The 17,329-nt window shown below is 44.6% G+C and overlaps 1 protein-coding gene across 9 annotated transcripts in view; it reads right to left on the reverse strand.

The window, feature by feature from the left end:
- The window catches only part of ABCC5 (ATP binding cassette subfamily C member 5), a 72,965-nt gene extending 56,078 nt beyond the window's left edge, over positions 1-16,887 (reverse strand). For 3 of the 9 annotated variants that reach the window (XM_054206445.1, XM_054206436.1, XM_054206429.1), the window contains exons 1-5: positions 16,000-16,134; positions 14,544-14,718; positions 1,322-1,482; positions 922-1,077; positions 33-180 (exon numbers count right to left, since the gene is read on the reverse strand). In XM_054206445.1, coding sequence (XP_054062420.1) covers positions 33-180; positions 922-1,077; positions 1,322-1,482; positions 14,544-14,672 — 594 coding nt within the window. In that variant the 5' untranslated portion in view covers positions 14,673-14,718; positions 16,000-16,134. Of the gene's footprint in view, positions 1-32; positions 181-921; positions 1,078-1,321; positions 1,483-6,101; positions 6,212-14,543; positions 14,719-15,299; positions 15,496-15,999; positions 16,135-16,866 lie in introns of those variants that run through there. The other 6 variants (XM_054206433.1, XM_054206434.1, XM_054206432.1 and 3 more) reach the window with 5 other exon arrangements.
- Between the last annotated feature and the right edge of the window lie 442 nt (positions 16,888-17,329).

Raw genomic sequence — 17,329 nt, forward strand, 5'->3', positions numbered from 1 at the left:
GGGTTGTTAAAAAAAGGATGGATATTACTTACTGGTCCACTAAAACCCGCGAGCTGCGTGATCATCAAACACACTATGGAAATGATGAGCCTGGTGCGGCAGAAAATCCACACAACCCTCCGGAGAGAAGCATCATCAGGCCCACTTTCTTTCACTTCTTCCTGCCACAATCTCTCCAGCCTAATAAAAACAGAAGCCTCCTCTTATAAATTTTTCACCATGAGAGAAGGTACAATCTCATAGGTACCCCTTCGTGAAAATTCCAACCATTTCCTAGAGCAAAGCAACAAAAATTACTAGATGTCAAGATAAATAAACAGACGGTACATTCAAGGAGGTAAAGAGAAATATCTGCATCTTGAAATATCTATGCTGTGTAACTTCGATAGAAGAGAGGGATGAAAAACAAAACTACTTTTGCTTTGCCTGGAGTCTCTTTGGCAATCTTACACTGACTTGTCCCAGTCCTTCCTCCCTGACAGAAGACTTGAGGAGTCAAAACCTGAAAAATTCTCATTAGCCATAAAAGGTTAGTCTGATTGCAAGATCTGACCCATATTCAAATCACCTTGCTACTGTCAGTATTGCTTTTCATTATTTTAGCACAAAATTTTTTTCTGCGTAGCCTTGAGAAATTATTGTGTTTTATTAAAAATAAAGACATGCAAAAAGAGAAAAACAATTGCAAAACACTCCTGGAGACAGAATCCTCTAAGCTGGCTGAAATTGGCAAGAGTTACAGAAACAGTGCAGCAGGAGGAACTCATCTAAGAAGGATGAAACAAAATTAATTCCACTATTCTGAGAAAGGCAGAACAAAATATCAGAGCTGCTTTTCTAGGGCAATACTGTATCATTACCTATGAACTAATGTATAAAAAAGAGCAAACCAGAAAATAATAAGGAATAAGACGTCTCTACCTTCTGCAATTGACATCTGAAGACTCATGCCTCGATAAAGACCATACATCATCCATAAACAATTCCCCTTTCTTGTACGCTCTGTGGGCCAAAGGAGTGAGCCAGGAGAAGGTCATGCAGGAAAAAAGCCCAGCATTATCAACAGGGTGCTGGTGTCTAAAAGAAAAAAAAATCACAAACAAATGAAAGAGGAAACAGAATTGTAAATTCCTGTGAAAGACAGACAAAGCCTCCTCTCATTGAAAGTACTCAGAGCACCAAATGGCCCAGGCCAGTCACACTTGCTAAACAAATTCTAATGTTTTCAGCATCGGTCAGCAGACCTACAGCTGCAGTCCTGCTTTGTGACTGGTTTGAAAAGCAAATGTTGTATCAGTTTTTTTGTAGCCTGAAAACTTACTTGGAAGTAGTCCGTATGGGTTTCAGCACGTTCAGGCCGTGGTGGTATTTGCCCTTGTGATGCTCTTCGTCCAGCATTCTCAGCTGCGAGTGCACGGAGGTGTCCAGCGGCAACCCCTCTGCCCGCGCTGCCGCTTCCAAGGCATCCTGGCATTCAATCTGCTTTTACAAGACAGACAGCAGAGTCAGACTTCAAAACTCTGTTTAAAGTCCAAGACTCCAGCAACTCTGAACCTCTTTCTTCTGTAAATTATTGCGCAACACCAATCACTATCATTTAAATATCTTAGAGGACAGCTTCAGCCCGGCAGCAAAGGCACAGAAGGTACACATTCTCGATCCGCATGAGGTCACTGCATTTGTAAAACATAAATTAACACACGTATTGTGCCTGTGCATTCAAAGCATAAACGGATATACCAGACTAATCTTGCATCCTGCCACAGGAAATACAATAAAGGAAAATTACAAAATCAAGTACCTATGACATCAGTTCAGGAAATCAACGACTGGCTTACACAGCAAAATCACGACATACATTCTTGATGAATTTACACCCTCTTACTATAATTCAGATATTCTTATCCACAGAAAATTCAAATTATTTTCAGAATACTACTAAACACTCTTCTTCAGAAATACCTTGGATTAGATCAAAACTAATATCCATTAAGCAGAATTGTACTTTCTTTTATCATCTTTCCTGCTTTTTCCCTTTTTCCCTAAAGGGGCAAAAGATGACAATTTTCTCTGCTCCCACCACACTTCTCAATGGCTCAGCATATTAACAACCACTGAAAAGGCAAGCCTTATCTCAGGAGAGTGAGAGTGCCTATCTCAGTGATAGGCAGACCCAAATGCTAATCTAGGAGGAGAAAGGAAACAGCAATGACATGGAGTAGTCAAAATGTTGCAGAGTTCAAACCAACCTTTTGATCGGAAGCTAAATGGGGCAAATCTATCTGCGGAGATTAGCTTGGTACCTACACTTGCAAAGGGCTTGCTACTGGTTCTGTAACGTAACGGACCATTTATTGCAGTGCCATATTGCCTGTTTGTATTCTAGGGGTTTTTTTAAATGAAGCTACTTTGTAGAAATAACTCAGTTCTGAGGTAAAAATCCTCTTGGCCATCTCACAATCAGAGATACTCCGTTTACCCTTATTAGTTGCCTTACCAGAGCAACATTATTCCACTTTGAAAACAGCAACTGGAAGCGCCTTGCAGTCTCCTCAAAACATAGTAGCAGCAAAGCACTAAACGTATACCAATAGCAAGCACTGGGTTCCTAACTTCACATCATGTAACTTTTGTCAGAAATGCCACCATTTATTGGAGATTTAGTCTGTACTACGTTAACGTATAAGCATATAGCACATTAAGACACCTAGCTTCCACCACTTCTTGTCCACGTTGAGGACAAGAACAGGAAACTGATACTAGCATAAATCTGCCCTTTATTTATTCAACCAGAGGTGCTTTAACTAGCGCCTAAGCATGTTGTCAACAATCCACGGTCCTGATCTCAGAAAACTCATTCACTAAACCTAAAGCTATGATTACAAAATAAGACAGCAAAGTAATAAGAAAACAAAAGAACATTACAACATTATGGCACATGGAGTGACTCAAAAAAATGCAACGCTTGAAATCTGAATTAAAAGACTTCTCACACAATTTATATTAAATTACTGACTCGCTATGGGCAATACCACCTTACTAAATCTACCCAAATCAGCATTAACACGGGACCTGCCAAAGATGTCTTAAAGGACTCAGTAGTGGGGAAAAGTTTTCTTTTCCTCACTTTTTTCTGGTTACAGCAGAGGAATTCAGCTAGTTTGCTATGTTACCCTTTCCAAGAGCCCCAAGCACTCTATTGCTGGTAACATGCTTGTTCCAAGGTGATGCCACAGGCTATCTGCAGAATCATTGTTTTTCAGAGCACACAAAAAATGCCTGTAAGTTCAAAAAAAAAAAAAAAGTCTTCCAAACCCAAACCCACCATATTTGTCAGCATAAGTTTTTCACCACTTACGAACAAGAGCAGCTTTTTAATAAGAAAGCACAATTGCAAGATACTGTATTTTCAGGCAGTCCAAAGATAATGTTCTTAAACACTCACTGTGAAAAATAATTAAACTCTCCAGAGCTGCACAACAGAATTCTCTCAGCAAAGGTGGAAAAGACGCGTTGATGAGAGTCTAGGGCACTGCCTTTAAAAGACCTTTATAATGCCTTGCCATTCAGGCAAGTGTAAGAGCAAACCCCTGGTCGAGAACATTGCTCACCTCTATGTTGGCAAGGTTGCCAAAATCCCACATGTATGACTATCAAGAAACAAATGCATCACACTACTGTACAATTAGGATTCTAAGAAGGACCATACAATTCTGTGTCACGTTAGAAAATATTCAAAGCATAGAGGTTATCAGGAAGAAATGACACTCCTAAGCAGTACTACAATGCATTTCTAGAGCAAAAGACTGAGGCACAAAAACTAGTCACAACCTCCACACTGTCAATTTAAGGTTTCTGAATCCGTTATTTTTTCATGTGTTCATCAACTGGTGGTACTCTGATTGCCTGCATGTATGTACAGTTTTCTTGGAAACTAAAGCCTTGAAGAAATCATTTGTAATGTCATATAACAGGCTCCAGCACTGCTCTTGAAAGAAATGTCTAATAAATCATGGCCACACTATCAAACAGAAATCAGATAGCACTTTTTCTAGTTCAGCAACTTCTCCACATACCAATATAAGCAATGAACCAGGTGATACAACACGGTGTTAATAATCTAAAGAAATGCTCACAGAAACAAAACAAACCTAAAGCAGATATCACTTACCAGAAGGGAGGCGGAATCATTCAGACACTTATTGAAAAACAGCAGCTTACTACTCAGCATCATCAAAAGGGCCAAAAGACAATAAAGAATTGTTACAAAAGAATAAAGCTGGAAACATTGCCATACTACTTAAAAAAACCCTAGAGTTTGCCTCCTTTCTGAACACCAGAGTCAGTCCCCTGTCACTTCAGTTCAAAAAGGATATTATACTTAGAATTGCTTTCTGTGAGCAATGAGAACAGTTGGGATTGGAACAGCTTCCACACAAGCATAAATTTAAGACTTTTCAGCTGTATAGGAGAGAGGCATAAATATAAGGTACAGGTGTTTGAGAGGTCCATAGAGTCATGAATGGCATGAAGAATGGAACGAGGGAACGATCACCAGCTGTTCTAATAACAAAAGAAGTGGGGACACTCAGTGAAATTAATGTCTTTCACACAGGTATACTTATATTTAGAATTCTCTGTCATAGGATGCTGTGAAGTTCAAATACATAAATGGACTAAAAATGGAAGAACTAAACTCCATAAGTCACGATAAGGATATCATGACTTATTAAACGTGTGACAGCAGGCAACGGCAATCATTTACCCAGCATTTTATCAATAGCTGGTGGATTCCAAAAAACTTTCTGAAGCCACAGGCAGCTCCTAACAGAGGATAATGGTTCTGCACTCCACATTTCATGAAGCTATGGCACACCTGGTTGCAGGCCGGTATGATTCAACAGATGACTGGGAAAATTAACAGATGAAGAAAACAGTTAAACTTTTAATGCTGAGGGGAAGCCCCAAGAGCACAGAGAGTACTGAGGAAGCACCACTACACATGATCTTGTCTTGTTCTTTTACCTCCACAGCCAGCTCACAGAGGGGCAGAGAAAGAGAAGCACGGCTGGTGCTGCTACCACAGAGCGCACCTGCCCCCCTAACTTTCTGCAACTTGAGAGCAACAAAACCCTACCAGCACCTGTTATCATGATGTCCTTGGCCAACAAATTGGTCACAGCAATGGTAAGCACATAAGGTAATGTCAGAGCCAGAAAGATGACACAGTTGGCTCAAGCTGTGTCATGACAGAAAATCTGGGTGAAGGGAGGAAAATAAGTTGCTTAAGGGCAAGAAAAAAGATTTGCTCATTAAATTAGAGCCAGCAGTACCAAATTCAAAATACACATACCAAGGACATGCGAGAAGGCCCTGAAAATAGAGAAAATTTAGGAGCCAAGCTACAAAGCTGTCAAATATACATGATATCAGAGGTAAGCAAGAGAGAAGTTCTGTAGGAAGCAAGAGGGGCATGAGGAACATTACACAGAAAGGCACACAAACTCTAGTATGTGAAAGAGAAGGACACTTCTGAAAAGCTGCTAAACAGCCAACGTGGCCGTTTATCTCTGAGGATGGGGAGTGGGTGAAAAGAAAGGAGGCAGCTGTGTTGCTTATGGGAAGGAAAAACAACAACAGTGAGATCCTAGAATGTCACACAGGCAATCTCATATTTAATAGAGAAGGTAGGAATTTATTGGTTTGACAACTGTAACATCAGATGATAATAGCAAAACCGGACAAGCCTGGAGGCCAAACAAACCCATTTTTCCATCCCCTACTCATCTTGCAGATAAAGAGTTTGATGTGTATGCAGTCAACATACAACCCAAACCCCACCCTCCAACTATCATCTCCTCTTCCATAAGGCAGAACGTCTTCCAGGGCCGAGATCACTGCAGGGAAGAAGCTGCATCTCTTCTGGTCCTACTGCTACCCAATGCGGAACTAGAGCAGAGATATAAAGGCTTCTTTTATTAATTCTTGCAGACAATATAGAAAACAAAAGCTACTGCAGTTGATTTGCTGTTACATAAAGTTGTTTTATTTGAGTAGTAAAGAACTCCGAGTTGACAATGGTGCAGAACAGCGACTCCCACCTCTCGCATTTAGAAGACTGAGCTCAGCAGGTCTCCTCACACCTTTGTTCAAGTTCCCAGTAAGGAGAGGCAAATGGGAAGCTGGCAGAGCAGCACAATAGAGCTCAGGACTAGGCAGGCATATGGGGAGAAGGAGAATTATATGATCACAACTTCTGCTCAGTGCTTAAAACATTCTTCATATTACAACTCCAGGACGAACAGCAATTATAAAAGGACTGTTGTTTCAAAACAAGATCCGTTATTAGTTTGTATGGGCTGGGGAAGAACAGGATCAACTGTTCCAGTTAGCTTAAGGATAACTAAACCGAAATAAGAGTCTAGGAAGAGATACTTTGAAGTTGTAATTACATCCTTCTTCCCAGAAATTCCTCTGAACCTTTCCAAGAATAATCACACTTGAAAATATTTAAGGGGGTTTATACACTGCTTTTGCAGGTAGCACAAGCAACCCCTAAAGCACTGCTGTCCAGGCTTCTGGAAGTCACCAAACCCAGGAGCACCTAAAAATTAAGTATGTTTGCAGGTCCAAACACTGTGAAATCTGCTGTTGCTTGGTGAAGCAGCAAGTGGTCTATGAACTTTATATTCCACTAAGGCAATACACTCTTCTCCTTTCACCGCATTTGATGCAGTACGCAATCTTCAACAGTATTAATAGGGGGCTTTGCAGCATTAGACTACCAGCCTACTCTGTAGCTACAATGCTTTATAATACCCTGCCTGACTAAAACATGAGCCTATTTCAGACTGGTGTATCATCCACCCATACCAACTGTCTCCCTGAAGGAGAGGCAGCAAGGAGCAGGCACTGGGACAGATCACAGACGATGGGTGTGAGGAAGGAGGCATTGATACTTTAGACACCTGCATACATTGATTGCAAAGTACAGACAGCACAACTGAATCACACAGCACCTAGATGAGACCATCGGATAGCTTTAGATGCCTAGAAATGAGTACAGCTTCCAGAACTGCTGCAATGAACCAAGTAAAGAAGTTAAGGCCTCCATTTTCTTCCACCTCCTGACAAGTGGAGTATAAATGAAAGCTCATGACTTTGCTACCTTCCCAGCTTCTGCTACAGGGAAGAACAGCTCTTTACAGCACCATCCATATATCCAAATGCAGGAATAAGCACAGCTGTGCCACATTTCTCTTAAGTAAAAAGAGAATGAGCTGTTTAGAAGTGTGCTCTGACTTTCCACAAGAGTTCAGAGATTCAACAGCTTGAAGTCCAGTCATTGACTAACGGAGTGTTACATGTGACTTCATTACACAAGACCTCTGTAGTTCCTCTTCTGGGCTAGCGTTAGCAGAAGTTGAATTAGCATTTGAGCTAATGGTTTCAAAGCTAGCATCGGAGTTTATGTATCCTCCAGTGAGATCAGAAGTCCCCCAGTAGTGCTTGGCACTGGTATCAGGGCTCTGTAGCCAAACAAGACCAGGGTATGTATGTTTATGAGCCTGAATATTTATATTGAGCACTTTTACTTGATGCACATAGAGTCCTTGCTGAGGACAGATATATCAGTTTCTTCCAGGAACGTTGCTTATTTGACCTTGCCCTTGAATTCTAGCAAGCATTAGCATCGAGGCAAGTTGTTCTAAACTGTTCCCTGGCAAATACACTTATTCCTGCAATCCAAGAAATGCAGAGTTTGGCATGTAGTGTTCATTTTAGGGATTTTGCAACAGTAGTGCCATGTATGCATCTGATTAGCAGCTGTGTACCTGCTTAGGCTTCTGGTATACATGAGTCCATGTCTTTTGTTTTACATTAAAACTAGCATTCATGATCTTCTAATCAAAGGATATAGGACTCATTCAGAGCTGAGGCTGATCATCCAGCACTGGAGATACACAGTTCATGCGCGCTGACAGTACAGTAACAGCAGACTCCTGTGGAACTGGAAATAACTATCACCCTTGCCTATAAATTGCCCTATACAATTAGCACCCCACAAGTGCTCTGACCACAAAGCTGGTTAACTCCCCAATAAGCAGATCAAACTAGCACAGCACAGGCTGAGGATTTGGCTCCTGACTTGCTCAGGTAAGCGCTACTATTCTGATCCACATGCAGACAACCTTAGCCTCCTTCAGCATGGGAGCTTATATGTTCCTAATTCCTAACCATCCTTCACATTTAAGACCTTAGCTCCGTTTACCCTCTCCTTCCTGACATCTCCCCCCTCTCAGTATGACACATTATAGGGCTGCTTTTTCCCCAGAAGTCTCCCGCCTGTTCCAGCAGTGGCTTCTCTTTGTCTGGCCCCAGCCTGCCCCATTAGAAGTGCTCTAGAACAATGAGCTATAGGAAAACCATTGCTCTGAAACAGAAATTCCCCAGACCCCCAGATTTAGAGGTTTATTAGCACACTATGTTTCATCTGCAACACTGCATGTGTTCAGACACCACACAAGTTGTGTAACAGTTGTAGACTCTGCATCATGCTTTGTTCCTGTGACACTATACGCCATATACTGTTCAGTCAAAACTTTTCCAACAAAGAGAATAAGGTTGCGCAGCACCTCTTATGGACACTGTCTGCAGAAATGGTCCAGTCACCAAGTCACCTAAATTCCCTGATACTTCAGATGCTCAACTACAGCATTAGATTTTCAGCCTTCAGAGATGATGTTACAGATACTGTAACGGATCTGACCAACTGCCTGTTAGTCAGTAGGATTGGTTCATTTTAGAATGTTTCATACCTATCCCTTACATTGCAGCAGCTTGCTCACAGCAGGGGAAGAACACACCAAGCAGGATCCATAGAGGAGCACACCTCACCTAGCACAGCCTTTTAGATAAGGCTTCCAAAGATCACTGGACAAACACTGTTTCTTTCCCACTTCAGAGAAGAGTCAAGGGACAATAGAGAGGTAACAGCATTAGCTTCCAATTTTATCATAACAGCCCCAGGAAATTAGTATCTCCTTGCAGCAGAATACACAGATGCATTACACTGCAAAAGTTTACATTCTAGTTCTAGGTTGAAATCATTGTAAGAATTCAGTTTTCTTGTTATATACCTGCACCTGTGTCAGTTTTACACATTCTATGGCAACACTACCTAAACTAAGTACTCCCTCATCTCCTATGCAGCTATGATCCGAGAAAATAAGGTATCTAAGATGCACTTGTCTGTAGTTTCTTATTAACAGACAAGAGATCCCCAGGCTGCTGAGTGTAGCCATATAGAGCGCGATAGCAGCGGTTACACATTTCAGAAATGCATGAACACACACATTTAGATTTCCCCTACTCTTGCACAAGTCTCCCAGCACAACCAAACACCAATGAGATGCTCAGCTGGGTGGCATTTAACATGAATCGAGCACTTTGGCAGTTATCTTAATCAAGAGTCAACTGCAGTTTCACCTTCTCATGGAGTAAGCACTGGCACCAGCTCAAACTACTGCAGCTTCTAGCTGTAACGTGAGCCAGCCATATAGCAGTATCTTTCTGTGTAGAGACTGATCCAAAAGACCTACAGCCCTCAAGAGCCTATTTGGGCTGCAAATCCTCAAGTTCTGTATTTATGTAGTTACGAAAATATGGAATCTTCTGGAAAAATGCAGAGACATCCAGCAGCTTCAGCTACAACCAAAGGCTTGTAGTTATAGCTAAGCTAAGCTGTCTAGAAGGCCTGCTCTGAGCGTGGAGTGCCAAGGCACTAGTACCCAGCTACATTCACATTCCTATTTTTGAACATGTTGCTCAGCACAGTTGGTTCAGACACTTCAGTTGCTCCGAAGAGGTTAAGCAGCAGAGTTGATCTGACTATTGAACAGTCAGACAATAATAAATCACTTCAAAGCTATCAGTGCTTGAAGGATTTACATCAACTCCAACAGGTTCTGATAACATTCTCTGCTGTCTTTGGCAAAAGCTGTCAGAGACAAACCTGAAAAATAAGAGATCGAGGTAAGGACAAGAGTATTAGTAGGGCTTCTGATAGCTAAAGTTAGCAACGCATTTTTCCTGCATGTTTAAAGCAATCTGTACAATTCCACACTGCCCAGTGTCCTGAAATGCAGCAACCTGCACTTGAGGTTTACCACAGATACTGGAGATGCAGTCAGTATGCTTCAGCAGCATGAACTAGTCCTGAATACTACGTTCCAGTCAGAACCAACTACAGCTTGGAGTACGATTTGTAAGCACGTGCCCTAGCATTGTTAACTCAGGGACTCAAATTTCAACAATTGAGTTCTCACAAGCATCGTGTATCAGGAGAACAAGCTGCCTCTACATCCTCTGCTGTTGTTGCGAACATAACAGGGTAGGAGAGCAAAAGACTCACTCGCCTGCTGTTCCATCAAATAAACATGAAGTCTACATTTGAGGAGAGCCTATTCCAAAACCACTTTGAGGACAAATTATTTCTCTTCCTCTTCTGTCATTTTCTAGTCTATTTCATGGACTATGTTATTTTCTAGTCTATTTCAATGGGATCTGCACTCCTCCCCAGGGCACACTGCTTCCATGAGAAAAACTAAATACAATTACTTCAGATACAGCTTGAAGGTCACACAAGCATTCTGAGAACAAAAAGTTCTGAAGGTGTAAGTATAAATCAATATTTCAAAACATCCCTGATATTTTTTATTCACTGGTAATTAACAGCTTCTTGCAGATGAAGACTGGCTACGGTGCTAGGCAGCAAGTGCACCTAGAGGTTATCTTCATTCAGAAGAACCATGCTGCCACATACAATAAGCCCAATTAGTAAAGTATTATGCATTGGGAACATGTAGTTAACACCCTATTTTGTAAGCTACATTAAGATCTCCAACAAAGACTTAAAAATCAATTGTTATAAGAACACACTGCAGAAGCTTATTCATGAAGTGAATATATGCATTCACAAGCTGAATAAAAATTGTTTCTTGAATTTCAGTCCCAGAGCGCCTATTTCAGAGGTCCAAATTTCTATAGCAACATTCCCATTAAGCGCCAGGAAATGTTGGATTAGACCTACTTATATTGCAGCATGACTTCAATTATGATTCCAGGAAGCCTATTTGAAAAGCTCCTGTCTTTCAGCGAAGTGATCTTTCAGGCTGTGACCAAAGAGCATTTAAGCTTCTGAGGAAAGAATTGCAAGTTCTTTTTCATTATTGTCATGAACACCCATTACAGCATCCTTTCAGCAGGAAACCTGAACACCAGGATAGAGGTTTCAGGACAGAAAGAGCAAAGGTAAATACAACCTTTATGAAAGGCAAAGAAGATAGAGACATACAAAAAGGCTCTGGGACCTTGGCTCAGTAGCAAAATAGGTCTTTCACCTATAAAGAACTTGATCAGGCAATCAACTAGTCTTGTCCACTTCAAGTTAAGAAAAAAAACAATGCAGCAATACAGGCAAACAAAAAACCAATGAGTCACATTATCGATCAGTCAAATGTACATGTAGCCCTGCCAGAAGTGGTCACCATGAGTGTCCATTAACCAGTGGTCCTTGACTACCAGAGGCAGCGTGTTCCTGTATCCTCCTCAGAGGGAACTATGCAGTTCTACCTCACCTCTGCCTGACACAAGGTATGAGGTACCTACACAACATGCTAGCAAAAAGTCTACCTCATCCAGTAGAAGTCTGCATGCTGCAAAACTGTCCCAAACCTGCATTCCACAAAGATCTGAAGTTAGTGGTGAAATAACAGCCTTAACCTGCCTGCAGCTTGTTACTTGCTAAACAGATCATGCTTACAGCTTTGTCATTTTCTGGTCAAGCTAGTTCAAACCCTGAGCTAGGTGTTCTACAAGAATTTTGAGTGTCACAAAACCTCTATTGATGGCACACTGGACACTGATGTCCAAATGACAGCATTCCACTACAGCTTAACCCCTCTGTCTGAACTGCTGCAGTCCTACCCTTTCTCCTCGCACCAGCCATACCTTGTGTGCTGTCGTCAGCTGTGCCAACATGTGCCAAATAAGCCAGCTTAGGCATCTGGCCCAATCCCAGGTTTCATCAAGGATAAAGCAGTGAAGGACAGTGTCCCTCCTCTTCTCTTGGAACACTGTTTTCTTAATGGCTGAGCTACAGCTTCTACCCTTCTGTTGCAGGCAGGGGGGAAGTGCCTGACCAAACAGGCAAAGCTCAGCCTTATGAGAGAAGCCTCTGCTTATCCCCATTACCAAAAGTATAAAGCATCACAACAAGTGATCAGGTCAAGATCACTGCTGAAACCAGAGCTTGCTTCAACTAGAAAGGAATCAGCTTGGTACATGAACACGTAACTTAGATAAATTATGAACACAGCTCCCTTTACTTAACCTCAATATTTCGCAAGTGAGCAGGATCTAATCTCACTGACAAGCAGCAGCAAATTCAGAGCTATTTGTGTTTAGGGATTGTGCACATCCAAGCTACAAGGCTAGCAAAACTAAAAGGGTACCAACATTTGCGCTCAAAATCAACTCAACCCTGGCATACTGAACAAGATAACAAGCAAAACAAATAATCTGCCAGAACTAGCTGATGCCATTAGCAAGATAAATTAGGTTCATTGCTCTACTCAAAGCAACCAAACCAGATAAAGTTCTATGTAAGAACTAGGGTGCACCATTTTCTTGCATCAGTAATCCCAAGTTTTACAGAATCCCTGTTTTGCAATCAATTATCGGGGTCTACTACCCTGTAGTCATAGGTAGTAAATGAAATGATAGAGGTAGAAGGGTAAACAAGACTACAGCAGAGTTACGTTGACCAGAAGCCGCCTCAAAGTTAGAGATTTTAATGCCACGCTGTACAGACACACAGGACAGCTTACTTTCAGCCTTCAGGAAAAACAAATATGCTGGTTTGATTGATTTCATTCATTTAAAAGGTTTAGAGGTAAAATAAGGATTTTGTCCTCAAAGTTAAACCAGGCATCAGCATGATGAGAAGATGCAGACCAACAGGCAGAGATAACATGCGAGGTATGATTACTGCTTAACTCCACTGCCACTGGTCAGGAAACAAAGCTGCACACCAATGGCATCACTGTTGTCACCAGTGATCTGACAGAGCATATTTGCCACTGGATGGGGTACAGTAGATGGCCAGCCTGTGACATCAACATAATAAACGCTGCTACAAAGCTGCACTGTGACTCCAGAGGACTTTCAGTTCTGCATCAGTGCCTGCTCTAATGCAATCAGACACTCTCCCTTCCTCCAAACACCGTCAGCAATAGTCTGCTGAGTCACAGAGCCTGCAGGGACACCAGGAGCTGCAGGGCCCGCGAGCGCAAACTGCACTCAGCCTGCGGCAGAGCACATCACTCCAATCCCAAAAAACAGCACTGCAGCACTGTTAGCCCACATAAAAACCCTTGGAGCCCCAGTAAAACAAGGTAAGCCTTATCTGAAGTACATAGTATCTCACTGTTCAGTATAACACAGCAAACCTTAAGCCTTTTAAAAAACAGTCTTCACAATTCTTCTACAAATACAGCAAGTTCCCCTATTCCCAACCCTCTCACACCAGGCCTGGCACAGGCAATCTATACACGCCCAGCAACACGTTTGCAAGCACGTTATCATTGCAAAAAAAAAATCAGACATAGGCAGTATTAATTTTATTTGTTTGGCTTCAGAAAATTCTACATTAGTATTTTAGCAAAGGTTAAGGACAGGACATGCAAGAAAATATTTCAGTGCCAGCATTCAGAGCAGCTAATATTTTTACTCTTCTTCAACTGGCACAGGTTATTAGTTTCAGACCATATCTTTCACCAGGGCCCATGCTTCCATTTATCTGAGCTTTTTTTTTTTTTACCTATAGCACTTGGTATAGGCACCCTTTTCAGAGAGAACAAGCTCTAAAAAATTAGCTTAGAACAATGACATACAAGCTCTGTTTCAAGACCCAGCTCTTAAATTAAACTAGAAGTAATTACGAGTGCACCTCATCATGCTAAATACAGATGCACAAAAACCACTATTCAACACAGATTACTTCAGAGGGAAAAAACTAAGAGTCTGGATACTAAAACAAGCTAAACATCTGCTTTAGAAAAATTAATGCTTGAGAAAAACATGGCATGATTAAGAGTCATTTCACCTGCCTGCAGTGAATGGTGCGTGATTTGTGCTGAGGTCTTCGCTGTTCTTACTTGGTTGTAATGATTCTCTTAAGTACAAAATCTTAAAACATCTCCTGGGTTCACATCAAGAAGTGAATACTAGGAAAAAATCTGTTTTGTTCACATGTTACTAAAAAGTCACATTTAAAAGCAAAAAATACTTAATAAGTGCTCAAACTTGTTTCTAAGATACCTACAGCAGCCCTCGAAATGACCTCTTCAAACAAAAGGGAATATTCATTATTGACCTTCAATGCAGTGAATCTATATAGAGCTGGCACAGCAAAAAGGCTGCTGCTGCATGTGATTTAATAAGCATAGACTGCAACACAAACAATGAAAAAATAAACTGACCTTATGTTTAGCATGCTGAAATTTTGACCCTTCCTGCTCTTCATGCTGCACAGAGTCGGCTCTTTCCCTCACACTTCTATACCCAGGACTGGGTATAATGTACTCTTTTCCTATGTCGATGTCTTTCATCTTCTGTAAACGCCAGGGTTTACACGTGTGCTTTCACCTCAAATATCTGAAAAATAATTAAATTCCACTTCATTATATGCCATACCTAATACACCAGTTACTTTTAGTCAACTGTTTTTGAAGTTTATTTTTGAATTAAAAAAAAAAAAAAATCGGAAAGCAATTGTAAAAGAGGTTTATTACAACAGGACTGTAATAATGTGACTTTGGAAACCCACGCAAGACTAACTTCTCTTGAACTAGTTTAAACATACCCTGAGGTAACTAAACAGTACCATGATCCTCAATGCACCAGAGCACTGTCATATTTTCTCCCTTAGAACTCTGAAACACAATTATGCAATCTGACAGATTAAAGTAATAACTACGGTGTTTAGCTGAAACCTCAAGATACTTGACTTGGAAGATCAAGCCCCCGAAACCTTCTGTTAGTGTCTGAAGTTGCACATACCCAACAACTCACCAGTACAAAGTTTCGCAAAATTGATCTCAGAGATATCACATGATAAAATTAGTCATTCCACACACACTCCAGAGAAAAATATATTCCTCCTCTATAGCGTTATTCACTTACTCCGTAGGTTTGAGCCATCGTTAAGCGCAAACACGCAAAGGAAGGAGTCTCACCTTCAGCACCGCAGCTTTTCCCTCAAGCTACCAAACCGTGCTGTAAGCTCAGAAGTAGAACCAGAGTCCCGAAAAGAAAATCACCTCCCACTGCAAGGCTTTGTTTTATAACTCTGCTTTATTGCATTCCGTCACCTGCCTGAAACTCCCACGATGGGGGAAGCCTGGTTCAGTGACATTACTCAGGATCCGCACGGCGGGCTCGGCCCGGCGCATGGGGCTGCCCCCTCCCCTCCAGGGGCCGGCCCCGATCATCGCCCGCCCCCCGCCCGTGTGGCGGCGCCGGCCGCGGATGCTGCAGCGCGGCAGGTTCCGGGGCTGCTGCACCCTGCTGGCTCCGCGGCCCTGCTGCGACAGGGATGCGCGCCAGCCCCCCCGAACCGCCACCCCCAACCCGGAGGGAGGGTGGAACACAACTCCCCCCGCCTCCCCGTGGCTCCGCCGCACCGGCATAAACAAGAGAGGCCCTCCGCGCCCAGGGACAGACGCCCCGCTCCAGCCGGGCTGGCCGGACAGCCATGGCCGGAGCTGTCGGCGACGGGGGAGAAGGGGGGGCTGCTCGACCGGCCTCCTCACAGGAAAGGGGGGGCGGCAAGGCCGCCTCCTCAGCCGCGCGGCGGCCCCTTCACCCACACAAAGGGTCGCGCCGCTTCCCACCCCAGCACCCGCCTCCGGTAGCGGGCGGGGCGGCCCCGCTCACCTCCGCCCGGCGACGACCCCCGCGGCAGCTTCTCCACTCAGCGGCCGCAAAGCCAAACAACATCCCTTATAGCGGGTCCGGCGCCCCCACTGTGCCTGCGCGGCGAGGGGGCGGGCGGGGACTGCGGCGGCCGTTCCCGCGCGGCGCCCCACGGGAAATGTAGTCCGAGCCTCCGGGCGGTCGCACGCTGGCTGCGGGCCCGGGAACTACGTTTCCCAGAAGGCCCGGCGCGGGCGGCCGCCGTTTGGCCGCGCCCTGCCCGGCCGCTTCCCGCCGCTCCTGCCGCAGCGTGGGGGGTCTGGAACGTTCGCCGCCGGCCGGCGTGAGCCGCCGGGGTGGGGCGCGCGCCGCAGGGCCGGGCAGCGGTGCGGGGCGGTGCAACGAATCGCGACGCGGTGCGATGAAGCGCGGCGCGGGGAGGAGGGGGCGATCCGCCCGTCCCCAGCCCGCGCGGCGTGAGGAGAGGGACCCCGCTCCCGGCCCGACCGCAGCTGGGCTATGGGGAGGGCGGGCGGACCTCGGGGTGCCCCGGCCCGCACCCCCAGCCCGCCGGCGCTGCCGCAGGGCGCTGCCGGTCCGCTGCGGCGGCGGGGGCTGGCGGCCGGAGCAGGAGCGGCGGCGGCTCCTCGGTTTGCGCCTGTCATCTTCGGGCGGTTCTTCACAGCCGCTCGGCAGGGGAGGTGCCGCTGTGCCCTGACCTGGGGCTTCACCGTCCCCACAGCGGGGCCGCGGCGCTGGCTCCCGTGTGCGGCGGCCGTGCCGCCCCACGGTCCCGAGCCGGGCTGGGAGTGGGACGTGGCGGGTGGCAGGGGCAGCCCCCGCTGTGCCCCTCTGAAGGGGTTCCGAGCGGCCGAAGGGGCTGCGGACCTGTCCCAGGGCTCTGCCCGGCGAGAGGCACGGAGCGGGCGGGGGCTCAGGGGCCGCATCGGCCCCGCTCCTCCGGCGCAGCCCGGCCCGGAGGATCCAGACTCGGGGAAGTCGGTGAGGGAGGAGACGGGCACGGCTGCATTTCCTCTCACAAAGGGCTATAAATACCCTTGAGAAACCCTGAGCTGCAGCTTCTCCCCACTGTGTTTAAATAGCGTGTCCTCGTGTGACATCTTCTTTCCACCAGCCAAATTTGGCTGATGTATCATTTAAGTGGTTTATGTAACAAGTGCCTGTTCGCCCCGCAGTCCTTGCTCCCTGGTCAGGAATGTTTGTGAGAGTCGATCTGATAGAAAAGCTGAAATAAACTCAGGTAAAGATGGGAGACAGGGATGTGGAAGTAAAACTGGACCCAGAATATTCCTTCCAAGCCCATAGGCTTGGTGGTACAGGTAAAAGGTGT

The sequence above is a fragment of the Rissa tridactyla genome, chromosome 6 (genome assembly GCF_028500815.1).
Source record: "Rissa tridactyla isolate bRisTri1 chromosome 6, bRisTri1.patW.cur.20221130, whole genome shotgun sequence".
Lineage (NCBI taxonomy): Eukaryota > Metazoa > Chordata > Aves > Charadriiformes > Laridae > Rissa > Rissa tridactyla.